The 26,965-nt window shown below is 42.4% G+C and overlaps 1 protein-coding gene across 2 annotated transcripts in view; it reads left to right on the top strand.

Moving 5' to 3' along the window:
• The first annotated feature begins 3,580 nt into the window (after nt 1–3,580).
• Nucleotides 3,581–26,965, top strand: part of CTHRC1 (collagen triple helix repeat containing 1) — a 55,886-nt gene continuing 32,501 nt past the window's right edge. Inside the window, exon 1 of one of the 2 annotated variants that reach the window (XM_033933164.1) lies at nt 3,581–6,417. In XM_033933164.1, coding sequence (XP_033789055.1) covers nt 6,394–6,417 — 24 coding nt within the window. In that variant the 5' untranslated portion in view covers nt 3,581–6,393. Of the gene's footprint in view, nt 6,418–26,145; nt 26,444–26,965 lie in introns of those variants that run through there. The other variant, XM_033933162.1, reaches the window with a different exon arrangement.

Raw genomic sequence — 26,965 nt, 5'->3', positions numbered from 1 at the left:
CCTGTATTTTGGAGGGTGCAATTTTTTGTGATTTATTTTGGGCATCCTTTTCTTGATTTTTTGGATATTTTTGTTATGATGGCCTACATCTTTTTGACACAGGAAAAAGGATCCTTAGGGAGAAACACAGGCAATATATTTCTAGGCATTTAAACTAGAAGGTGGGGGTGCTGAATAGAAGTGGATGAACTCTGGAAGTCACCCTTGCCAAAACCAAGAGACTGACAGCAGTGGAGAAAGAATTAAAATAAACTCTCTCAGCAAATCACTAATCAGCAAAAAAGTAGATGGGAAGACTAAGCAGAAGGAAAAACAGATGGTGAGAGAGACGAGGACAAGAAAGCTATATTCACAAATGCAACAAAGTTCATGATTTGAAAGCCCTGATGTTGCAGGCACACCTGGATATTGTTCCTATCAAGGAGACAAGACTCAATGACTCCAAACATACCGGGCTATACCCTATTTAGGAAAGATAGAGCTGGTTGGAAAGGTGGCTTTAATGTTTTTCACATATAAAGCAGCTGAAATGCAGGGGTTCTGGGGAGAGGAAGAAGCAATGTGGATTGTCTTAGAGAAAAAAGATGGAACATTCATCCATGTGGGCATTGTCTACAGACATCCCAACACACACAGAGAATTAGACACAGATTTGGTCAGAGATATTTAAAAGTTGGGTATGAAGAGGGAGGTACTTTTGCTGGGGGGTTTCAATTTGTCAATTCTGTCTGCAGAATCAGAAAGAAGCAGAAAGGTGGTAGATGCTTTTCAAATTGCACTGCTGAGATAATTGGTAATGGAATTCACAAGGGGAGGGATGACGCAAGATCTTATGCTCACAAATGGAAACGTTTTTCCAACATCTAGGTAGATACCCACCTGGCATATAGTGATCATCACACTGTATGGTTTGATGTATGGACTAAAGCTGAGTATTAAGCATGCTGACTGTTAAAATGAAGGAGTTCCTGAAGAAAGAGCCGAAGGGTTGGGAGAACGTAGGAGCAGTGGAGGATATGTGGTTGAAACTGAATGGAGCTATAAAATCAAAAACCAGATCTTTATATAAGGAAGGTTAAAGGTAGTCTCATGGCCTTTGTCTTCTCAGCAACCTCTTTTGCAGCTTCTGGGCTAGACAGCTCTGAGAATTTTTGTTCTCTAATTAGTCACACCTTCACATGTCTCCTTTTAAGTTTGAGGTCTAGGCCTTGTGGGACTATACCTCCCAAAGAGCCTTTGTCTTAAAGCAACATTGATTCTGTTCTTCGCTTCACTGCACTCTCTAGCGCCAGCTGCCTCAATCTCAAGAGAAAAGCTTTATGCTCTCTTATAGCCCTACCCATGCAGAAAATATTCACACGTCTTGTCGCCAGCTTTGTCCTATGCATCAGTTGCCTCTTGCGTAATGTAAATAGATCCACTGGTGGGAGTAGACGACATTCAGAAATCTTTCTTTTTACATTTGCATTTCATACATTTTGAAGAAGTTTTAAACTTACTACTGTGGCTGTCATGTAGCACTAGTGATTAACGGTCATCTTATAAAGAAACACAGACGTACAGATAAATTGTATTTGTTATAGAAAATTACAAAGCTGACAGAAAAAAAATATCCACAGTGGTTATAATAAAAATCAGTGAATGTATATGGGGCTTGACTACGTGACTATACGTAAATGCTGTAAAATGTTCAATTTCAATGAAAAGGTTCTAAAGGAATCAAGTGTGAGAGTGTTGTCTAAACCATTATGAACCATCAAAGATGGATTTTCAGTTGCTTTGGGGATTTTTTTTGGGCAGGGGGAATTGTTACATGACTGTTAAAGATATAGAATAGTAATAAACTTATACAGCAATTGATATTTATATACAATTTTTACCAAATGTACAGATTTTGTATCACAATAGTTTTTATACTAATTAAAAAAAGAAAACCCCAGAAAAAAATGGAATTTTTCATGTTTGTACTTTCGAATTGAATGTGTTCTATTGACTAGCTTTAATATAAGCAGAAAGACACTAAGGGCCAGATTCTAATAACGGCACTGTAAGTTAGGCATGTTAATGCTGCCTAACTTGTTTGAATTGGTTCAATTGGTGCAGTAATTGTGCCAATTAAAAATCAATGAAAACACTACTAAAAAAAATGGAGGCACCTAAGGGCCTGTTTTACAAAGCCGCGCTAGCAACTGTCGCACGGCAACAGCCCCAAAGCCCTTTAAATCTCTATGGACTTTGGGGCCGTTACTGCGCAGCTTTGTAGAAGAGGGGGTAAGTGTGCCTCCAAAACTCATGCCATTCTCCCACCTAAAAAGGTACATCCTTAGACACGATTCTCATGAGAGATAGGCACTGGAAATGTAGCCACAATTCTTCAAATGGCGCTATTGCATGATTGACATGCAAACGGAGCCATGTTTGGAGGCACTGCCCGATAACGGTGCCATTTGCAGAATCTGGCCCTAAGCATCTCCAAATGATTTGCTAATACTACACAGAAAGTGTTGTGATAAACAGATGTGAATGGACCTTACAAAACACTGATACACTGTGGCTGGATGATGCCTCCATGATAATTATTTCTAGCTGCTATTGAAACAGCATAATTTTCTTATCTATAACTCTTGACTAGTTTGTAAGCTCCATGGAGCAAGATCTGTCTTTTATATTATCTACACTGCAGTGCACTTCATACTTGTGGTAATACTACTGAAGAGCAGCGTTTCTCAACTCGGTCTTCGGTGCACACCCAGCCTGTCAGGTTTTCGGGATATCCACAATGAATTCTGTGAAATAAATGCACATGCACTACCTCCACTGAATGAAGGTCTCTTTTATGCATATTCATTGTGGGTATCCTGAAAATCTGAGTGGCTAGGTGTGTCCTGAGGACTTGGACTGAGATACTCTGCACTGGAGAATTGATTTTTTTCATTTCATTTAATGTGGTGTCTTATATACCGCTAAATCTCCCAAAGAATTTGAGGCGGTTTACAAAACAATTAAATTGACTTATGTAATGGCCAAAAATCTAATCAGGTACTTTGAATTTCCCTCTCTGTCCCAACGGGCTCACAATTGAACTATAGTACCTATGAAAGAAATAATTACTTACATTTATCTATAAAAGAGAAGGAAGAGGGAAAACATAATACAATAAATTCAATATTATATGTGTGTAAAAGGCACAACAGAAGGGAAAACTTCATTATCAAAGAACCCCAAAGAAAAATCCTAAAAATAAAAGCTGGAAAAAGATAGCAAAATTAAACCAGCCCAACAAATATAAAGCAAAACGAAAATTAAAAATAAACCCGTCATCCTTACTCTCAGTCAGCTTCTAATTCCATGTCCCCAATCGAGAATGGCCAGCCCAGGCGGGTACCACAAAAGCAATTCCTTGATTTGAGTTTCCAGAACATAAGAATTGCCATATTGGGACAGACCAAAGGTCTATTAAGCCCAGTATCCTGATTCCAACAGTGGCCAACCCAGCTCCCAAGCACCTGGCTAGATCCCAAGTAGTAAAACAAATTTTATTCTGCTTATCCCAGGAATAAGCAGTGGATTTCCCCAAGCCATCTCAATAATGGCCTATGGACTTCTCTTTTAGGAAATTAACCAAACATTTTATAAAACCTACTAAGCTAACTGATTTCACCACATTCTCTGGCAACAAATTCCAGAGGTTAGTTGCACTTTGTATGAAGAAATACAGTTTACTTTGTTTGCATACATATTCCTGGCAAAGCAGGGGGAAATCTGTTTTAGAATACGTTGTAATGTCTTTATTTAGAAACGGGGTATTTTTTTTTTTTTTTTTACATCTTTAAATAATGTCTTGCATCACAGATACAGTGATGCAAATAGGCTTGTGATCAGTAAAATTAGTGTATGAATTCATTATGTAGGATAAGTATTACTGAGTGGGGTTAATTGGATGCTACAGTTTTAGCTGATTGCTCACAACTAATTACTGAAACAAAATGCAAAAATAATGTAAACAAAGGGAAATTTAGTTTTAAATGTTCACTAAACAGGAACATATGGCATACACATACATCTAGATGTGTGTATTATGTGAATCGTAGTTAGGCTAGTATTTGAGAAAATAATCCATATGTTCAAAATAGACTTGAATATAAAGATGTATTTGTCATTTGATATTTGCATGTGAATAAATGACAAACTTTGGTTTTAGACCCAGAACTTGAATAAATATACAGTATATGTGTCATGGGTCAGACCAAAGGTTCATAAAGGCCAGTGTCTTGTCTCTAAGAGAAACCAATCCAGATCACAAGTACCTGACAAAATCCCCCAAAGTAGCAAGATTCTATGATGCCAATCCCCAGGAATAAAGCAATAGCTTTTCTCAGGTCTACCTCAATAACTGTTCATGGTTGTTTCCACTTGGATCTTGTCCATAGCATTTTTAAGTCCAGTTCTACTAACTGCTTTTACCATATCCACTGGTAACAGTTTCCAGACCTTAATTGTTTTTCATTCAATGCATATTTTCCTATTGGTTTAAGTATAGCTTTAAGGCACACCCTTTAATCTTTATGTTTTATGAAAGAGTAAGCAATTCTGGTTTATATGTTCCACTGTACTCAATTTTTTGGAACCCTATCATCCCTCTTCTCAGTCATCTCTTCTTAAAGCTGAATAGCATACCCTTTTTAGCCTTTTTTTGTTCCATCCTTTTTATCATTTTAGTTACCCCTTCTCTATACTAATTCTACTATATCTATTTTGAGATGGGGCAACCAGAACTGCACAAAATGCTCAATGATTGTGCAGTCATACTAGAGGCAATGCGGTATTTGTTTTATTCTCTATTTCTTCCCTAATAATTCTTGATGGTGCCTTTTCTTTTTTCAGCCTTTGCCACGGTTTGAGCAAAAGATTTCAATCTATTGCCCACGATGATGCCTAGATCCTTTTCCTAGGTAGCGACTCCTAATATCAAATCTACCATTATGTAGCTATAACTTGGGTTATTCTTTACTATTGCATCATGTTGATCTTCTTCACATTACATTTCTTCTGCGGTTTGGATGCTCCAGACTCCCAGTCCTGCAAGGCCCTCTTGCAATTTCTTATTATCCTCATTCAGTTTAACAACTTTGACTAATTTTATCACCTGTGGATTTGATCATCTTGTTCCCATTTCTAGATCATTTTATAAATGTTAAAAAGCAGCAATATCAGTATGCAGATCCCTGTGGTACTTCACTGTTCACTTTCTTCACTGAGAAAATTGATCAGTTAACCCAACTCTGTTTTTTATGTTTTAACCAGTTTCCAGTCCACAGGAGAGCATTACCTCCTTTCCTATTATTTTTTAATTTCCTCTGGAGACTTTCATGAGCGCCTTTGCCAAATGCTTTTTGAAAAATACAGATGTATTAGAAAATAAAATAGAGAGCTTACCATATTCTCTATTGGCTTCAGCAGATCTCCCTGCTGCCATACATCAAGAAATTTCAAAAGCATCTTTAAATAAAAAGGCCTTAAGATTTTTTCTAAACTTTACATAGGCAGTTCCAAATGTAAAAATTGTGGTATTTTATTCCACAAGGAGGGACTGATATAATAAGAGCCCCTTTTACAAAGCTACAGTAGCAATGCTGCCATAGTAAATGCACTGAAGCCCATAGGAATTGAATGGACTTTAGTCCATTTACCGCAGCAGCATTGCTACTTTGGCTTTGTAAAAGGGGCCCCTAAACATAGAACGATGCATGGTGTCCAGATGAATTTGGTGAAGAGATGGTACTGTCAAGAGATTTTGCTGAGAGTGTAGTGTTTAGATTGTAAGCTCTTTCGAGCAGGGACTGTTTTCTTACTCTGTGACTCTTGTGGCAGGGAGCCCGGGCAGGGTGATAGAGATACTGTGCCGCGTGCCCAGCCAGTCCCTATGCCCTCCAAAGAGCCTAGGTTTAAACCAGAAACCCTACTGTACAGAAAACTACACTTCCCAAGAGCCTCTAGTTTGCTTCCTGTACCAATAGGAAAGAGCAGGGAGGAACAGGGGTTAGAGAAGGATGGTGTCTTTAAGTTTCCCCTGTGTCTATTCTTTAGCCTAGAACAGTGCAGCTGGGGAAAGTTAAACAGATTGTGCGGCACCTTTTAATCCTGTCCCTTTAAGAAGAGACAGAAAATTACCTTGGCTTCAAGTCAGGAAGCCTCTGCTGTGTTCACTGATAGTAATTAGAGGGAGGGGCCTGACAAGTATGAGCCCTTATCCTCCAGCAAAGCTGGGCCAGAGGGCGAGAGCTAGGAGAAGAACAGCTGAAGGAAAGCTGGAAGAGAGGCACAGCTGAGAAAGAGCCAGTAGCAAGAATGGAGATTTCCCTGCTGAGGAATTGCCTATGCTAGAAGCCATGCATGGTAGCACAGCATGTAAAGCAGGTCAGAGTTTCAAAGTTATCATTGAGGAAGTTTGCTGCTCTGCTTGCTGACCTTGTGTCATTTTCTTCTGGGCTGAAACCTGAGCCCAGGGCACCTGAGTAATGCCGGCTGAAAACGGACTCAGCTGAATGAATGGTCTAAGGAAAACCAGAAGCTTCCTGCATTCTGTGAGATAGTAAGAGAAGCTGGGGTTTTGCTCTCAAATAACTGAGCCTGTGTTTGAGGGCAAGGACTGGAAGTATTGAGAAAGTTATTTTTGCCTTTTTATGTTTCTTTCTGTTTTCTGCTTGGAACTTGTGTGACCCAGGGAAATGGTTACAAAACCTGAACTGGACTTTCCAAAATAAAAAGGCTGGTTTTTCTTTTAGGTATGTTTTAAACCCAAACTGGTTTTCTTCAAGGCTGCTTATTTTGCTGTACTGTTCATAAGAGACTGTAGCAATAAGACCTCCAGGAGTGGGGGGAGGGGGAAAAGTTTCTTTGTTTAGCATAATGTTTCTTGCTGGGGAACAGCCTTGTCAGCTGAACTAGGATGGAGCTGCTATCCCAGCACTGCTCTAGGGAAAAACCCTGAATTTTTTTAAATGTGAGGGTTTTTTCTTTTCTTTTCTGGATTTGGTCAAGTTTATAAGAAGTGCCAAAGCTTGAATGCCAGGTCCTGTTTATGAACTTTGCTTAGCCCGGAGGCACTCCAACTGTTTGGTTATATTTGCTCGATTATGCCATTTGACATGACTGTGAATTGAATTATTAGTTCCAATTAAAGGAAACATTGGCTTTGCTTTTTGAACTCGGTATGGTTTGGTTCTTTTTGGCACCAAGTGAAAAGCTTAGTGGGAGTACACCAGTGGGCCTGGGAGCCACTGGCAGGATCTGGGTCACAAGCAAACTCTATTCCTTGTGGTACGGGGGCATGGGTAGGTCATACCGACCTAACCCAAGCTTCCCTGCCACACTCTACAGCGCTGCGTGTGTCTGGTAGCGCTATAGAAATAATTAATAGTAGTACGGTAGTTTTTGGAGATGAGTGACCAAAATGATAAAGGGGATGGAACTCCTCTCGTATGAGGAAAGACTAAAAAAGGTTAGGGCTCTTCAGCTTGGAAAAGAGATGGCTGAGGGGGAGATATGATTGAAGTCTACAAAATCCTGGGTGGAGTAGAACGGGTACAAGTGAATACATTTTTCACTCGGTCAAAAATGACAAAGTCTAGGGGACACTCAATGAAGTTACAGAGAAATACTTTTAAAACCAATAGGAGGAAATGCTTTTCCACTCAGAGAATAGTTAAGATTTGGAATGCATTGCTAGAGGATGTGGTAAGAGCGGATAGTGTAGCTGGTTTTAAGAAAGGTTTGGACAATTTCCTGGAGGAAAAGTCCATAGTCTGTTATTGAGAAAGACATGGGGGAAGCTTCTGCTTGCCCTGGATCGGTAGCATGGAATTTTACTACTCTTTGGGTTTGGGCCAGGTACTAGGGACCTGGATTGGCCACCGTGAGAAGGGGTTACTGGGCTTGATGGACCATTGGTATGACCCAGTAAGGCTATTCTTATGTTCTTAAATATCAAAGTTAAAATTTTAAACACAGTCCTATGGGAGGCTAGGAGCCAGTGTTCTTCACTTAGCAAAGAAGTGATGCAACCCCATTTTTGTGCACTGCATACCTTGAAGGACACAGGAGCGATGCTCATTTGCTCCTGCCTCCACGCGTCCTGGGATGCATTGCATGGAGTCATCTAATCTAATCTAATCCTTAGGTTTGTATGCCACATCATCTCCACGTTCGTAGAGCTCGGCGTGGTTTACAGTAAAAGAAATAGGAACTACAACAGAGGGTTAGAGGTAGAAGTGTGAAGAAAATTTAGAGGACTTGGGATGCCAAGATAAGAGTCATCTTGCCAAATAAGGGCAGAGACCTTAAAATTCCTTTATTTGGTAGACTAACCCTGCTTGATGTGTCCCAGGATGTACCACCATTTTTCAAGAAGGCAGTGGAGGCAGGAGCAAGTGGGCATTGCGCCTGGCTCCTTAAGGTAGACATTAGGTGGGGATTGACGACTCCCAAGGATTTTATTTTTAATGTCAGGGTCTTAGGAAGGGTGTTTTATGATCTTGAAAAAATAGCACTGTAGTTTGTTTGGAACAGCTGAAGGTGTAGGAGACTGTATACTAAGGCAAGAGCATTAGATGACTGTACTTAGGATTGGTGGAATCCACCATTGGCTTCTAGCTTTTAACATACAGAACACTATATTAAACTCTATATTGCATTGCCCCACATATTATGTATTTTGAATTCATCTATTGAATATCTGTGATTTACATTCTTATAGTAATCCAACAATAGAAGGAGCGGTGTATAAAAATAATAGTACACAAAGCTCTTCACTTAATATGCACTGCTTAACAGTACTTGTGTTAAAATGGACAAGTGGAGGAAAAATATTATTGGATGGCCGGAGAAGCAGTAGTTGGTCCATATTCCCTGAAGAAGTGGTTTTCAACCATGAAACAATGGCCTTCATCGGGGGACCTAGTTACAAGAGAAGAGCACGTTTGCATTATTATTCAGTTTTGAACTTACTTTACTGTTTAATGGAGTGTGGAGGCCTATGATGGATTAAACTAGCAGCACTTTAAGCCAGCATTTGCTTTTGATCTGAGGCTTTTTCCTCTGTAATAATGAGTGCTGTTAAGCAGCGTATATTAACTGCGGAGATTTGTGTACTATTATATATATTTTTGTAGCAAGACATGTTTTCTCAATGTTATAAAGCCCATTATAAATATTTTACTGCAGAAAAAGCAAAGAATTCTTGAAATATTTTTCTGTATAAAAACTTGTAAATATTCCTGTCTTTTCCATACTAAATGTCAATTTTCTGGCCTATAATAAAGACCTTTTATAGAATATGTTATTGTGTGGTTCCTGTAAAATAATCCAAATATCAGAACTAGTGCATTTTTTTCAAGGTTTTCAAAAAGTTATACTAACTGGAAGCATCTTATCCAATAAAATCAATAACTGTAAAATATATTAAATAGGGTATTATCTTCTGTCAAGTTTGTTTGTACAGGTAACATTCTATCCACAGATGAAAGGATGCAAAACTCTAAATTAGTGCTCCCAGTCTTTCTGTGGCCTAAACCCCCACAATTTGCACAGATGCAGAAACACATGATACTTAGTACAGGATAGTGACATCCTATGGAGCACATGTTCAGGTCATAACCTGAATCTAGGTTTCATGACCCTATTAGGGAAGCCACACTCTAAATTGTCTGTGCTTTTGCAGTAATGAATGTAACAAAATCCTACCCCCTGAATTGTAGAATTTGAAATAAGGTAATTATTCATATTAGCTTAATGGTACAGTCCTTCATCTTTTAACATCTGTAATATAACAGGCTGCAAAGTATGAGCTTGGTCCTTCCTCCCTCCCCTCTACTCATTCTTCCAGGAAAAGAAGCCTAGCGATAACATTCAGAGTTTGTACCGGAGCCTCATATGGTGTCAAGAACCATATCTCAAGATATTAGCATTAGATATTAGCGTTGTATTGGGCGATGGTGCGCCCACATTTGGAGTACTGCGTCCTTAAGAAGGATATGGCGTTAGTCGAGAGGGTTCAGAGGAGAGCGACACGTCTGATAAAAGGTATGGAAAACCTGTCATATTCTGAGAGATTGGAGAAGCTGGGTCTCTTTTCCCTGGAGAAGAGGAGACTTAGAGGAGATATGATAGAGACTTACAAGATCATGAAGGGCATAGAGAGAGTAAAGAGGGACAGATTCTTCAAACTTTCTAATAATAAAAGAACAAGAGGGCATTCGGAAAAGCTGATAGGAGACAGATTCAAAACAAATGCTAGGAAGTTCTTCTTTACCCAACGTGTGGTGGACACCTGGAATGCGCTTCCAGAGGACGTAATAGGGCAGAGTACAGTACTGGGGGTTCAAGAAAGGATTGAACAAATTCCTACTGGAAATGGGGATAGAGGGGTATAGATAGAAGATTACTACACAGGTCCTGGACCTGTTGGGCCAACGCGTGAGCGGACTGCTGGGCATGATGGACCTCGGGTCTGACCCAGCAGAGGCATTTCTTATGTTCTTATGTTATGTTCCATAACCATTCTTAATCTGATTTAGATGCTCTAACACCCAACTATCCCAACAGTTATTGGCTCTCATTTACAAGACATCAGAGCTATGTGTGTGGTGAAATTTGGAAGGCTTATGTGAGCCACCTATGCAGAGGTGTGTAGGAAAAGACTGGCCACTTATTCCAAGAGAAACATGTTAGATTTTAGAGTCGCACTGCTATTAAAGGATTCCAATATAATTCACATTATTTCGCAAAGCTATAGTGCATCATCTATAGGGTACATTTGTCTCCACTGTAATGAGGTCTCAGTACAGTACCTATCAGATAGATGTGACCTAAAAGTTTAGCTGACATGGGATAGGTACTTGTTAAACATAAATTTGCCCTTAGAACTACCTTACTAACTCAAACTGCTTTTTCATTGTAGGGAAGAGGCATAAAAGACACAGGGGACGGGGATGATGTGTTGTGGCATGCAGAATGAGGGCAAAAGGGAAGGGGGAAGATTCCAGCTAGTGATTTGGGTTGGAATTCAAGAATGAGAAGCAACAACTGAGTAGGCACACAGCTGCATGCACCATCCACCCACTAACTGGAGTAGGCTTTGCCAATTAGAGAAGGTCTAAGTAAGAGGTATCGGAGTAAGAAGAAAGGTTTAAAATTATGTAAATATAAATGAAAAGGACACAGTATGTAAAAATAGGTGCTTTCCATACGTGACACAATAGCACCACTTCTATAAATTTGGACACCAAAATAATAAGGGCATATCGATAGGAAACATGCATGTGCTGATAAAATAGGCCTGTGCCATTGTCAAGTCTCAATGAAGAAGCGGTAGCATGAGAAGCAAACTTTTCCCAGAAAGACTCCAAGTTAGGGAGAGAAAAAGGCAGTACAATCTGCTATATGGTAAAGAATGACGGGACAAATTTGTCCTGTCCCTGCAGGAACTCAATTTTCCTGACCCCCTCCCCGTGAGTTTTGTCACTGTTCCTGCAAGCTCTGCCTTAACCGCACAAGACTTGAACACTTATGATTTCAAAGTGTTTGAGGCTTGTGCAGATGAGGACGGAGCTTTCAGGAATGGGACAGGAAAAGAACTGCCAGGATGGGGAAAAGTTTGTCCCCATGTCATTCTCTAGAGAGCAATGCTCTTGGTGTTGTTTTTCTTCACCTTGGATATGGATTTAAAATTGTGTATGTGTTTTGGAACCCACTTAGGTTTAGGCAGTCAGGTTTAGGAGTCAGTGCTGGGACCGTTGCTGTTCAATATATTCATTAATGACATGGAAACGAGGACGAAGTGTGAAGTTGTAAAATTTGTGGACGACACAAAACTCTCCAGTAGGGTCAGAACTGTTGAGGAATGCAAAGATCTACAAAGTGACCTGAACAAGCTGAGTGAGTGGGCAAAAAGATGGCAGATGAGCTTCAATGTAGAGAAATGTAAAGTCTTGCACATAGGGAAAGGGAATCCGATGTACTGCTATACGATGGGAGGGAGGGTATTGGGGGAAGGCAACCTTGAAAAAGACTTGGGGGTATTGGTGGATGTGCAGCGGCCTCAAAAAAGGCGAACAGAATGTTGGGCATTATCAAAAAAGGTATCACTACCAGAACGAAGGAAGTTATCCTGCCGCTGTATAGAGCAATGGTGTGTCTGCATCTGGAGTACTGCGTCCAATACTGGTCACCGCACCTTAAGAAGGATATGGTGATGCTCGAGAGGGTCCAGAGAAGAGCAACAAAAATGATTAAGGGCATGGAAAACCTTGCATATACCGAAAGGCTGGAGAAGCTGGGGCTCTTTACCCTGGAAAAGTGGAGACTTAGAGGGGACATGATAGAGATCTATAAAATCATGAAAGGTATAGAGAAGGTGGAGAGGGACAGATTCTTCAGGCTAGCGGGGACATCAAAAACAAGAGGGCATTCAGAAAAACTGAAAGGAGACAGATTCAAGATGAATGCTAGGAAGTACTTCTTCACTCAGAGGGTGGTGGATACCTGAAATGCGCTTCCAGGAGAGGTGATAGGACAGAGTACAATAATGGGTTTCAAAAAGGGCCTGGATGACTTCTTGAAGGAGAAAGGGATTACAGGGTATAAATAGAAGGGTTCTATACAAGGTACATCAGGATTAGGGCATAAACAATTCAGGTGGTGGGAATTTACAGGTCAAGGACCTTGAGGGCCGCCACAGGAGCGGGCTGCTGGGCATGATGGACTCCTGGTCTGACCCAGCAGAGGCAATACTTATATTCTTATATGAGACTTTTTTTCAACATGGACATACTGCATTCCTTGGTCATAAAATCTGGATATTTCCAGATCTTTGTAAAACCTCTCAAGATCGTAGGAAGAAATGTATTGCTATGTGCTCGGAGGCTTTGGCTCTGGGAGCTACTCATTCAGGACGTGTTTCGCATATTGCTACCACAGAGAACCCTTAGTAAGTTGTGTGGGCCCTTAGCTGTGAGCAATGTGGTCTCTCACTCTTCACTTTCTATTGAAAGCATCAGGACCCTGAATGAGTGTACAAGAAGAAACGTGTGTACCTACATAAAGATAAGTGCAGCTATACAGTATACATGAAAATCAGTTGGCTTATTGATCTGATCACTATACTGTATGTGCTATGTTTGAAAGAGAAGACACCTTATTATGGTGAGTTTGACCCACACAATTGTCTCATCACTTAAATCACCTCTAAGCACTTTAATGTTTTGTTACTATTAATAAATTGAAATTTGGATAATAGTTGGTGAATTGTTTCTTTGTTTCTGAGTTAATGATAGAGGAGACATAGATTTGGAGAAGAATAATGAAAAATGACATAAAGCAAGACCCCAGTGTAGGGTGATTAATATAAAGGGGTATATCAAAGACATATATATATATATATATATACTAGCTGATGCCCCAGCGTTGCACGGGTATTTAATTATAGCAATAACACTGTAAATGGATTCAAATAAAGATACTTAATAGTGGTGAATGAAAATTTTTTTTTACAGCTTTATAAAAAGTACAATATTCAAATTATAATGTGAAATATTTGACAAAATGAATACAATACAACTAACACAAAACTTGATTATAAACAACATTTTTAGTTTCACCTCCAGGAGCAAGAACATATAAATTCTTGGGTGAACCCACCCTTAAGCAAGCAACATAGAGTTGTCCATGGGAAAAACAGGGGGATCTTAAATCCACTCCACAGTATGTAATAGTCTGTCCCTGTGATTTGTTGATTGTGATAGAGAATGCAAGTCTCACTGGAATTTGCAATCTCTTAAACTGAAAAGGAAGATGTGTTGCAAGTTTCGTTCAAATCGGGCAAGCCGTTTTTGCGTTGGCAGCTTTTTACATTTTTTCCATTGACATGAATGGGTGAAATCTGATTTTCTGTTTGTAGCTCCGCCCACGAGTGCAGGTGGGCCGCAAGACCCCCAGAACATATCACCCCAGGTAGTGAGGGATCTGCATACCAAGTTTCGTTCAAAGCAGGCAAACCGTTTTTGCGTTGGCAGCTTTTTACATTTTTTCCATTGACATGAATGGGTGAAATCTGATTTTCAGTTTGTAGCTCCGCCCACGTGTGCAGGTGGGCCGTGAGACCCCCAGAACATATTACCCCAGGTAGTGAGGGATCAGCATACCAAGTTTCGTTCAAATCGGGCAAGCTGTTTTTGCGTTGGCAGCTTTTTACATTTTTTCCATTAACATGAATGGGTGAAATCTGATTTTCTGTTTGCAGCTCCGCCCACATGTGGAGGTGGGCCGCGAGACCCCCAGAACATATCACCCCAGGTAGTGAGGGATCTGCATACCAAGTTTCGTTCAAATCGGTCAAGCCGTTTTTGCGTTGGCAGCTGTTTTACATTTTTTCCATTGACATGAATGGGTGAAATCTGATTTTCTGTTTGTAGCTCCGCCCACGTGTGCAGGTGGGCCGCGAGACCCCCAGAACATATCACCCCAGGTAGTGAGGGATCTGCATACCAAGTTTCGTTCAAATCGGTCAAGCCGTTTTTGAATTACTGTGAGAATGGCAGCTTTTTACATTTTTTCCATTGACATGAATGGGTGAAATAAGATTTTCTGTTTGTAGCTCCGCCCACGTGTGCAGGTGGGCTGCGAGACCCCCAGAACATATCACCCCAGGTAGTGAGGGATCTGCATACCAAGTTTTGTTCAAATCGGTCAAGCCGTTTTTGCGTGATCGCGGCACATACACACACACACATACATACATACATACCTCTGATTTTATATATATAGATATATAGATATATATAATAAAATAAGGAAAAGAAAGAGAAAAGACAACTAAGGGCTCCTTTTACTAAGCTGCACTAGCGGTTTTAGTGTGCGCATAGCGCGTGCTGTATTACCCGCGCACTCTAGACGCTAACGCCAGCATTTAGCTGGCATTAGTTCTTGGTGTGTAGCGTGGGGTTAGCATGCACGGCAATGCAGTGCGCGCTAAAAATGCTAACGCACCTTAGTAAAAGGAGCCCTACATGTCTATTTATTAAACTGTGAAAACGTTATGATATTTAAAAATCAGTTATGATACAAAAATCTGAATGCCCTATTCCAAGTCACTTTCTTGTATATAAGCCTGCTTTTCTTTTTTTTTTAAATGTTAAGAATTTAGACACAATTTCAAGAAATTATGTTAACTTTTACATAAAGTATTAGTTTCACTATATTACCTTAAGAAGCTATTGACTAACCCAATGAAAAGTACACCCATGAATATGATCAAGGCTTCTGATTCTAGGTGTTTAATTTTAATTTTTTTTAGTTAAGTGGGATTTTTTTTTAAAGATGCTTCCAATCTGTGTTTATCAATTATCATGTTTATTATAACCTAGCCCTCTCCCTTCCCAACACTAATCAGAGTCCTCCACCACAGCCCCTTCATTCTCTCTCCCAGGACAGCCTTTTATAGCCCCAGGACTCTCCCACCCACCACCAATCCCAGCTCCTGCCAGTCCAACCATTCCCAATATACCCCCCTATAGTCTGCATCAATATGGCATTTTCTGGCCCTCAGGCTGACCAGTGGGAGCAGCTTGTGCAGCCTCAGTAGTGAGCCACCACCTCCTAGCCTGGAATCCTTATCTTCAGCCTGCTCACAAAGCTATGCTAAGGTAATGGCAGTAGCAGCCCCACCCTCCAGCCTCCCCTGTCCCATAAACTAAAGTATGATTGAAGTGCAACAATAACATGCTCCCACAGACACAAGCTGGGGCTGAAGCTATGATATACTTTTCTCCTAGGACCCATTATAGTTATGTCCTTCCTGACCTCCATATGGGAGGCAAAGCCTGGGAGCAAATGGTCAGTTCCCAGACTGCATAATTTGGAAACATGTTGCTGCTTCCATGATCAGGCCTCAGACCAGCCCCAGCTTCTACTAGCAAGGTCCATGGGCAGAGGAGGACATTGCAAAGCCCTTAGTAAGATGAGCAAGATATAATGAAAAAGCGAATCCAATTCAAGATAGCCTGCATGGTTTGTTTAGATTGTAAGCTTTTTCGAGCAGGGACTGTTTTCTTCTTTGTGACTCTACAGTGCTGTGTACGTCTGGTAGCGCTATAGAAATAATTGATAGTAGTAGTTCACAAAGTGATCTATGGAGAAAACTCATATGGACTAACTTCTGGTATTAAAGTCCCATGCTCCTTCTTCAATTCATGAGTATCACAATACATGTACTTCAAACTATCCTTCCCATCACCTCAACAAGTTTGACAGAAGATGTTTGAGGCTACCTTTGAATACCAAGGACCTCTTTTCTGGAACAAACTGCCAACACACATATTTGGTTTCTGCCCACGCAAGTTAAGATCTAATTTTTAAAAAGCCGGGGAAGGAAGATTGCCTGCAGTTATGACTGAGTGAAAAAAAGGGGTTAAGAGCAAAAAGCCAGAGTAAAATTATATGATTTTAATTGCGTCTTGAATATCACAAAAGATTTTTCAGGGCAGAGGTAATAAGGTAAGGAGTTCCTGAGGGTGGGAACCATGACAGAGAACGAATAATTCCTATGAAAATCGAGAAATAATCTTTGAAAAGAGTGAACGGCTAATAACTGTTGTTGAGATGAGCGTAAGGTTCTTTGGGGCAAATATGAAACCAGGAGACGAAATAAGAAGGAAGGAAGACCACTTGAAAGTATTTGATGAATGAGAATATTGTATTTAAAAGGAATGCGATAGGACACCGGACATTCAATCCAACTGCTTAATTATCTCTCTCACTGCCTTGGGAATTTATATATCAAAATTGTGAATAAATCCTAGACTTCATTGGACTTTGTTTTATTGTAAATTTTAATTTCCATTCTATGGAAAAAGAGATCAACTGACTTTCCCGACAAAATTCAAATTGGTGGACTGCCCTGTTCCCAATCAGGTCAGTGAACCCACTATTGCCAAAGACAAACTAAAGACCTCACAGAATACCCTGAAGAAAGCCACAGCATGGTGGCTGAAATGTCGGTTTCTACCTGAGAAGACGCAACGAGACCCGGAAACCTACTACAAGTATTTCTATGAAGGGAGAGGAGGGGATAGTAGATGGCACGATTAGGCCGACTAGAAAGGCCACTTGATCTTCATCTGCCTTCATTTTCTGTTTCTAACAGTAAGTGATAAAAGTGGTGATTTTCTATCATGTCACACCCTTTGAACCTTTTTGAAGTTACTTCCTTTTCTCCATTACAATTGAAGTGGAAATTGGAAATACACGCTGACCCTGACCTGGCACTTTTTTTACCCAGAAAATTAACAATACATAATTTCTATATTTTAAAAGGACACTTCCAGATGGAGGAGGGTGAAGGAATGGTTATAAGTTGGTTTCTGACTACAGCTCCTTGTGGCTCTGGGCAAGATACTTAACACCTTATTGCCCGGGTACTCAATAAGCAGCTGTTTAAAAATATGTAAAGCACTTTGATTGTTTTTATTTAAATATTCTTCATTCATTTTTAAAATCAAATACATAGTGCAAACATATGATCAATCAAGTAATATAACATATTGCACTCTATACCAATAAATAATATACAGCTATTTAACCCCCTTCCCCACCCTAGCCCTCCCCCCACCCCTCCTGGATATGTATAACAATCTTTCATGAATCAAAGGGAAATAATGCTAATAAAATTCACGTTCATATCTTACAATATTTTGTTAACGGGCCCCAAATTTTCTCAAATTTGCTATGATGTCCCCTCGGTAAAGAATAAATGTTTTCAAACTTATAAATCTGACATAATGATTCCCACCAGAAACTATAATTTAAATTATCCCAATTTTTCATTATCAGCTGCATGGCTACTCCTGTCATGATGAGGAACAATTTATTCTGATTTGCAGTGGCGTACCTAGGGTATGTGGCACCCGGGGCCCATCATTTTTTGACACCCCCCCCCCCCCCCCATGTAAAAAATTTTTTTTTTTTTTTTTTTTTTTGCAATAACCATGAAATGGAATAAATGGTCAGAATAGAAACAGGCAGTGAAAATTTTCTTTTATTGAACCTCATATATGTAACCATTATTCCAAACATAACATAACATAAATTATGTCTAAATTGTCATGACATTAGAAGTACATATGGAGTAGTTGCAGGTGATGCTTGGGACAGTTCTGATTGTGTTAGTTCGGTTTTATGTGTTTTTTGAATAGAAGGGTTTTTATTTCTTTTTGAAGGTTTTGCAGTCTGTGGTTGATATCAATTGGTTGTAGAGTTGGGGGTCGAGTGTTGCAGCTCGAATGGCTAGGAGGTTGTCGAACAGTTTTTTTCTTTTGACGTTTTTGGTTGGAGGGTGTGTGAATGGTGCACAAGTTCTCCTATGTCTGTTTGAAGTGGATTGAATTATTTAGCTGAAGAAATTAGTTACCCCCCATTCCACACACATTAATTCTCTTCCATTTTTGTTCCCATTATAAAAAACACTGATAAGTTCCCAGAAAAAAAATACATTAAAATAAGAAGTGAAAACAAAGGCCCCTACAGATGAGAACATAACATAAGAATAGCCTAACTGGGTCAGACCAATGGTCCATCATGCCCAGTAGCCCATTCTCATGGTAGCCAATCCAGGACACTAATACCTGGTCAAAACCCAAAGAGTAGCAACATTCCATGCTACCGATCCAGGGCAAGCAGACACTTCCCCCATGTCTTAATAACAGATTATGGACTTTTCCTCCAGGAATTTGTCCAAATCTTTCTTAAAACCAGCTACACTATCTGCTTTTACCATAACTTCTGGCCACTTCATTTTTAAGTTTAGATCTTTCCTTTCAAACAGAGACCTTGCTAGATGTCAAATACAGCACAAGGTAACTTCACATGGACTTAGCTGTGCAGGAAATGTGAATCTCCTCATACACCCACCATATAGTGCAAAAATGTGCAAAGGTCTGTTTTTTTCTTTCGATCACTACATAGCCTAATGCCACACAAGCAGCGCTGTTACAAACATATTCTGTAGGTCAATGCTAAGGATAACAAAGTTTCCTTCCTTGGACCAGAAGGAGATAAACCACTGGAAGAGATCCCAAAACAACACCCAAAGACCCACTCAGTGTGTGAATCAGTTGAGTGGAGTGGACTAACTGGGGGGTGGAAATGGGCCCGTAGTTTGCTCAGCAGAATTTCCCAGACCACCTCTTCCTCTCAACACATTGACACGCTGCCACCATCACCACTAGGAACACCTCACTGGGTAGGCCAGCTATGCTATAAACTTTATAAAACACATTATTATATTTTCTTATAAAGCACATATTTTAACTGACCTCTCTGACATCCTCAGCCTTTCCATTCACAAAAATAGAAGGAAGAAAAGTTCCCATTTCCTGCTGTCTCATGTCCCCGGCCTATACAATATTTTTTTTCTGCAGACCCTTCAAAAGTCTGACCAAATCCTCGTTTCACTTGCATTATAAAGTACTGAGGATGCCATCTCTCCCCAATCCCAGGTCCTAAAGTCTAAGACAGTAGCGCAAACTAATGCTGCCAGATACAGGAAAAAAAAATTTTGATTCGATTCAGCCCTATTGAATTGGTTTTTCAATTCGATTTTCCTGCCCAGTTGGGTGATTTTTTTCAAAACTCCTGGTGGGTTTTATAGCTTTTTCACCCCCTTTGGCTTCTCCTAACCACACTGGCGCTGTGGTGTAAATAAAATAAAGAAACAAAAAGGACTTTTCCTCTTTCTGTTAAATCCTAGCTCATGTTTGCAGTCCAACACCAGCTCTGGCAGGATACACATTTCAAATCTGACATGTTATAATCACAAAACAGAAAATAAAATTAATTTTTCTACCTTTTGTTGTCTGGTTATATTTCAAATTTTGTTGGTCCAAGGCTCTGGTTTTCTTCTGATAACTTGCTTGCCAGGGTCTCCTTCTTTCTGCATGCTAACCATCCATCTGCCAACTCTGTCCTCCCTTTCCATTTCCCTTCCCTTCCCAGGAAGTCTGGTATCTTTCCTTTTTTTCATCTCCCTATCTCCCTCCACAGATCCACCTTTTCTTAAATACCCTTTCATCCGGCATCTCTCCCTCCTTCCCCACCATCCCAGAGTCCACCATCTCTCCATTTCTTTTCCTAATTACCCTCCTATCCAGTATCTCTATCCCTCCTCCACACCATCCCTTGTGTCCAATTTCTCTCCCTTTCTGTTCCTTCCCTCCCTAAATCCCATGGTCCATCATCTCTCTCCCTCTCCTCTATTTTCAGACCCATTATTTCTTCCCCCCCCCAAAGTTTGGCATATGCATGTCTCTTTGAACACCCCCTTCCCTCTGTGTACTTCTAAATCATGGTCCCCCCCCAAAGGCCTGTCCCCCCTTAAAGGTCTGCCTGTCCCACCTTGAAGGCCTGCACCCCCCTTGAAGGCCTGTCCCTTCCCCTTGTAGGCCTGTCCCCCCCTTGAAGGCCTGCCTGCCTGTCCCCCCCTTGAAGGTCTGCACCCCCCGAAGGCCTGCACCCCCCGAAGGCCTGTCCCCCACTTGAAGGCCTGTCCCACCCCCTTGTAGCTTCTCCCCCCCCCCTTGTAGGCCTGTCCCCCCTTGAAGGCCTGCCTGCCTGCCTTTCCCCCCCTTGAAGGCCTGTCCCCCCTTGAAGGCCTGCACCCCCTTGAAGGCCTGCACCACCCCCCTCGAAGGCCTGCACTCCCTTGAAGGTCTGCACCCCCCCCCGAAGGCCTGTCCCCCACTTGAAGGCTTGTACCACCCCCTTGTAGCTTCTCCCCCCCTTGTAGGCCTGTCCCCCCCCTTGAAGGCCTGCCTGCCTGCCTTTCCCCCCCTTGAAGGCCTGCACCCCCTTGAAGGACTGCACCCCCCCCCCGAAGGCCTGCACTCCCTTGAAGGTCTGCACCCCCCCGAAGGCCTGTCCCCCCCTTGAAGGCCTGTCCCACCCCCTTGTAGGCCTGTCCCCCCCTTGTAGGCCTGTCCCCCCTTTAAGGCCTGCCTGCCTGCCTTTCCCCCCCTTGAAGGCCTGTCTCCCCCTTGAAGGCCTGCACCCCCCTTGAAGGCCTGCACCCCCCCCTTGAAGGCCTGTCCCCCCCCTTGTAGGCCTGTCCCTCCCCTTGTAGGCCTGTCCCCCCCTTGTAGGCCTGTCCCCCCCCTTGTAGGCCTGTCCCCCCCTTGAAGGCCTGCCTGCCTTTCCCCCCCTTGAAGGCCTGCACCCCCCTTGAAGGCCTGCACCCCCCCTTGAAGGCCTGTCCCCCCCCCTTGTAGGCCTGTCCCCCCCCCCTTGTAGGCCTATCCCCCCCTTGTAGGCCTGTCCCCCCCTTGAAGGCCTGCCTGCCTTTCCCCCCTTGAAGGCCTGCACCCCCTTGAAGGTCTGCACCCCCCCAAAGGCCTACACCCCCCCCGAAGGCCTGCACCCCCCTGAAAGCCTGCCTGCCCCCCTTGAAGGCCTGCACCCCCCCCCCCCGAAGGCCTGTCCCCCCTTGAAGGCCTGCCTGCCTGCCTGTCACCCCCTCCCCCTTGAAAGCCTGCTTGCCTGCCCGCCCGCCCCACCCTGAAGGCTTGATGCCCCGACCCACCCCGAAGGACCGCTCGCCCCCCTGGCCTCCCCGCACCACCTATGAACAGCCGCAGCAGGATCGCGAAGTCAGCGTCAGCATCCCTGCGCCACGGTCCCGCCCCTCCTCTGACGTCAGAGGAGGGGCGGGATCGCGGCGCAGGGATGCTGACGCTGACTTCGCGATCCTGCTGCGGCTGTCCATAGGTGGTGCGGGGAGGCCAGGGGGGCGAGCGGTCCTTCGGGGTGGGTCGGGGCATCAGGCCTTCAGGGTGGGGCGGGATCGCGGCGCAGGAAGCAGCGCAGGGATGCTGACGCTGACTTCGCGATCCTGCTGCGGGCTGCTTCACAGATGGTGCAGGAAGGTCAGTGGGGCGAGCGGTCCTTCGGGGGTGGCGGGGGACTGAACGGCAAGGCCGGGAACACCCCCTTAGGGCTGGTACCCGGGGCGGCCCGCCCCCCCCGCCCCCCCCCTAGGTACGCCACTGCTGATTTGCATTAATTGGTTTCTTGGGGAATAATAACTTTGATTGTAACCACACACACAAAAAAGTAGTATATCAAGTCCCATCCCCTTTACCTTTACTCCACATTCGAGGCCCAAGGCGTTTGTGCACAATTTTGAGTACTATCGTGGGTACCCAGTGTTAAAATGGGTTTTGCGCACAAGCTATCTGTGCATTCAGGTAGACATCAGCACACAACTCATTTAAATCTCATGGTAATGAAAGCATTAGCTGTTCAACAGACACAAAGGGCTCCTTTTACTAAGGTATGCTAATGGTTTTAGCGCACACACAAGATTAGCACGCGCTAGCTGAAAAATTACTGCCTGCTTAAAAGGAGGCGGTAGCGGCTAGCGCACGGGGCAATTTAGCACGCGTTATTCTGCGTGTTAAGGCCCTAATGCACCTTTATAAATGGAGCCCAAAGTGCACAGAAGACCAGAAGGCTGAGCATAAGGTTTACTAGAGTGATGGCTTTAATGCAAGGTCTGAGGAGGAGTGAAAGGTTAGCTTGTGAATTCTTTAGTCAATGTTAGTGGAAATTTCATCAACTAATCACCCTATCAAATATAGATGGACTTTACATCCTTGCATTTAATATCTCTATTATTTCTTTAAACAGCCATTCTGGTATATCATTTATTATGGGGAAAAGTTACTTCCAGTGTTTGCGGCTTTTATGACTTTAGAACTAGTCTTGTCAATATAGCTTTGATGCAAACTATCATTGGTCCCTTTCTTCTTTTTTTGTACTTTTATAGTTTTCTTTTTGTAAATACCAGATTGTTCTATTTGGTGCTAAGTTTCATTAAATTTTGTTTATAGTTGATAAGTTAATGTATTTTCCAATGTGGTAACAATCAATTCTAGGAAAAAACAAGCTTTCTATTTAACTCTTGTACTTAAGCTTTGTTTTCCCCAGCTGGGTTTATGTACAGCTAATGATGTACTCTTCTTGCTAGATTTTATGATGAAATTAGAGTGCTCGACGGATCGTCCCCGTTTCACTCTGCATGGAGCTTCTTCAGGAGAATTGCATTTGTTAGCTTAAATTTAATGTCTGTCTCTTCTTTTTACTTTGCACATACAGATTATGAGTGCAATTTTTTTTTCTGGCTTCCTTGAAGAGGTTGGATAAAAAAAGACAGTGATGAGGAGGACATGGATGTCCAAAATGAGCAAACTCCGATGAGGGAGCATTCACTTGTGCTGAATGTAGCACACTACCACCATCTTTTATTATAAGTTGGCTCCTATGGATGGGGAGCTGAGGAGGGGATGTGCTGGAACAAAAAGTGTAGGACTGTTGTTGACACATGCAACACAATATGGTTGGTACTACAAAAATGCTATTGGCACTTGGAGTTGTATGCCCATTTGTGCTGGAATGTTATTCTTATAGCACTTTATGTATGCCAGACTATAGGTAGCATATAATAACCACCTTATTCATACAAAAGTTTTATGAACTGTCTTATCCCCGATCCTCAGCGAGGCCACCTCCCACTCAGCATTCACTTATAGTGGGTGACTTTATGCCTCAAATCGTCACTGGATCGATTTATTTTTTAGATTTACTTGTATAGCTTTCTATACTTTTTATGACTTTTAAAAAAATCTTTATTGATTTTCAAACTTCGATAGTGCAATACAAATGGTAAATCAGAAAAAACTGCACAAAACACACTATTCACTATACAATTATTACATTAAACAATCATTTTCTCCCATCCTCATCTTCACTCTTAATATAATAATACATATGATGTGATTACAAATTATAAATAAATAAATAATTTAACTATTCAAAATACATTTCCCTCCCCCCACCCTCCCTGGATGTGTAAGGAAATCTAATGATAAAGAAAGAAACATGACCCTTATTATAATGCAATAAAATTAGTCAATGGACTCCATACATCATTATAGGATTTACTAGTCCCCAAACATTTTGCCATCATCCTTTCATACTTATATGTGGTACACACATTTACCCACCAAAAAGTGAAATTGATCCTATCATGATTTTTCCAATTCTGTGTAATCAATTGAACAGCTATTCCTGTCATAATCAGGAAAAGGCGACTTTTACACTTATCTAAAGTAGGCTTAATATGTAGTAATGTACCACAAATTACAGCTTCATAAGATAAGGGATTAGCTGCTTCAAGAATGAGATTAATTTGTCCCCAAATTGACTTCCAGAAACCAAGTATCAATGGACAAAAATATAAACAGATGATCCAAAGTCCCTATATTAATATGACAGTGCCAGCATCTATTAGACTTAGAAGTGTCTAGTTTTTGTAAACGAACTGGGGGTCCAAAAAATCCTATGTAATAAAAATAACCAAGTTTGTCTCATAGATGCTGACTCTGTACATTTCAACCTCCAAGTCCAAATTCGTGGCCAACGAGATACAGAAATATACGGTTTTCTCTCGATGCTCCAAATATCTCTAAGGCTATTTTTTGGCTTCTTATTCAAAAATTCAGAAATTAATTTGTATCACTGGGTGGCCTGATGTCCTACTAAATCTGTCTGGTAGCAAAGGATCTGCAAGCTATAATAAGTGTTTCCATTCAGGGAACCCACTCTGAACAGCCTGCTTCAACTGCAACCACCTATAATGTTGAGACTTTAAAATACCAAATGATTGTTGCAGCTGTGAAAAATCAAGCAGTTTCCTATTAGATATAACATCATCCAATGTCCGAATACCTGCCTGCATCCAATTCTTCCAGGCGATCCCAGCACCTCCTACTTGAATCTTGGAGTTCAACCATAAGGACTGCAAAGTAGATTTCGGAACATCTGTTAATTTCTCAATAAATTTAATTGTTTTCCATGTATCCAATAAAATTACGTTGTCCTTAGGTAGTCTGATACTTAATGCATGAGATAGTCGCATAGGGGACATAATTTTCCATTCTAGATATAGCCAATCTGGAAGATGCTCCATGAGCTCAGGGATGATCCAATACATACCTTGACGCATTATATAGGCTTGATGATACCTATAAAAATTGAGAAAATTTACCCCACCCTCCACAATTGGTTTTTGTAAAGATACTAGAGCAATTCTCGCATTTTTCCCAAGCCAAATAAATTTTGTCAGAATACTATTTAACTTTTTGTAAAAGGACCCTTGAAAATAAACCAGTAACATGCCCATTTGGTAAGAAACCACAGGCAAAATCATCATTTTATGACTTCTTTTAAACTTATATTTATTCATACGTTCTATTGGATTCTAATACTTGTACTATAAGTGCTTAGCTGTATGGTCTTAGATCAGACAGGGGAGATACACCGACATGTTTCACCCATGTGTTTCCAATGTTTTTTTCAAGGCTATCACTCCTTCATAAGTAACACATCATAACGTTCAGCAATGTTATTGTTTACATATATAGTGTATTAGTACTAGAAAATTGCATGCACCAAATAGCATTCCAGCACATGTGCGGATGTAGGGGCATGCAACTCCAGGTGCACAAAATATAGTAGTCTAGTTTGCTTTCCTGTGTTAGTATACACTTTCTGTGCACAGTGTATTTGCATTCTATTTGGCTACTGCATTGGGTGCAACAATTTTGTATGTATGTACAGTATATATAGTATTGGTCCATCAGAAAGGAAAAGGCAGTAAAAGCACCCAACAGAAGTTCTGTTAAATTTGCTTAAACTATGGTAACAAATGTATGTAGGATTGTGAATGAAAATGATAATTCTTCTTTAGGTGCCACGAACTCGTGCTCGAGTCCTGGCTACTTGAGTTACAGATCTTAAAAAAAATATATATTTTTTAAACTAAAGCAAAATTCCCTATAGAAGAATGTAGTTGCGGTTTATTGGTTGTTGTTTTTTAGTTCTTGAAGCAGTTTCTCAGCTTGATTTGGGAGAATCTTTCATTCTGGCTTTCCCGTATCTGATTACCCTCATTGCCAGACGATTAGCCACGAAGGTCAGAGGCGGGAACTGTACAGTAATTATCTTGGGACTCTGGGACCCAAGTTTCCTCCAACCACTAGGTAACCGCGGTCTGGCCTTAAAGCCGAGGAGGGAGTTCCTCCTCCTCTGCCCTGTGGAGTGAGGGTTTTGAAGAGCAGCCATTCATTATCCCTCTTACAGACACGACGCGCCTCACTGCTTTAGCAGCGGCAGACCCGGCCGCTTCCCTCGACCGACTGCTGCCGTCTCGGGGAGGAGGATGCAGAGCCCCAACCCCCGCCTGCTGCTACTGCTGCTGCTGCTGCTCCCCGCCGCGCTCACTCAGACTCCCCGAAGCAAGCAGAAGGGGCTGCGCCAGCGGGACGCCGAGCTCCTGGACAGGGTGAGGTTCCCCCCCGGTGCTCTTCCCCCCCCCCCCGGTGCTTTCCTCCCCGGTTCTCTCCCCCCCGGTGCTCTTCCCCCCCGGTGCTCTTCCCCCCCGGTGCTCTTCCCCCCGGTGCTCTTCCCCCCGGTTCTCTCCCCCCCCCGGTGATTTCCCCTTCCCGGTGCTCTCCCCTCCCCGGTGCTCTTCTCCCCCCCGGTGCTCTCCCCACGGTGCTCTCCTCCCCGGTTCTCTCCCCCCCCCGGTTCTCTCCCCCCCCCGGTCTCTCCCCCCCCGGTCTCTCCCCCCCCGGTGCTCTCCCCCCCCGGTGCTCTCCCTCCCCGGTGCTCTCCCCCCGGTGCTCTCCCCCCCGGTGCTCTCCCCCCCGGTGCTTTCCCCCCCCGGTGCTTTCCCCCCCCCCCGGTGCTTTCCCCCCCCGGTGCTTTCCCCTTCCCGGTGCTCTCTCCCCCCCGGTGCTCTCCCCCCCGTGCTCTCCCCCGCCCCCGTGCTCTCCCCCCCCCCCCGTGCTCTCCGTCTGCATAG

The sequence above is a fragment of the Geotrypetes seraphini genome, chromosome 2, assembly GCF_902459505.1.
Source record: "Geotrypetes seraphini chromosome 2, aGeoSer1.1, whole genome shotgun sequence".
In the NCBI taxonomy this organism is placed as follows: domain Eukaryota; kingdom Metazoa; phylum Chordata; class Amphibia; order Gymnophiona; family Dermophiidae; genus Geotrypetes; species Geotrypetes seraphini.
Note: the sequence above shows the minus strand (reverse complement) of the source record. Positions and strands in the feature narration are given on the sequence as shown.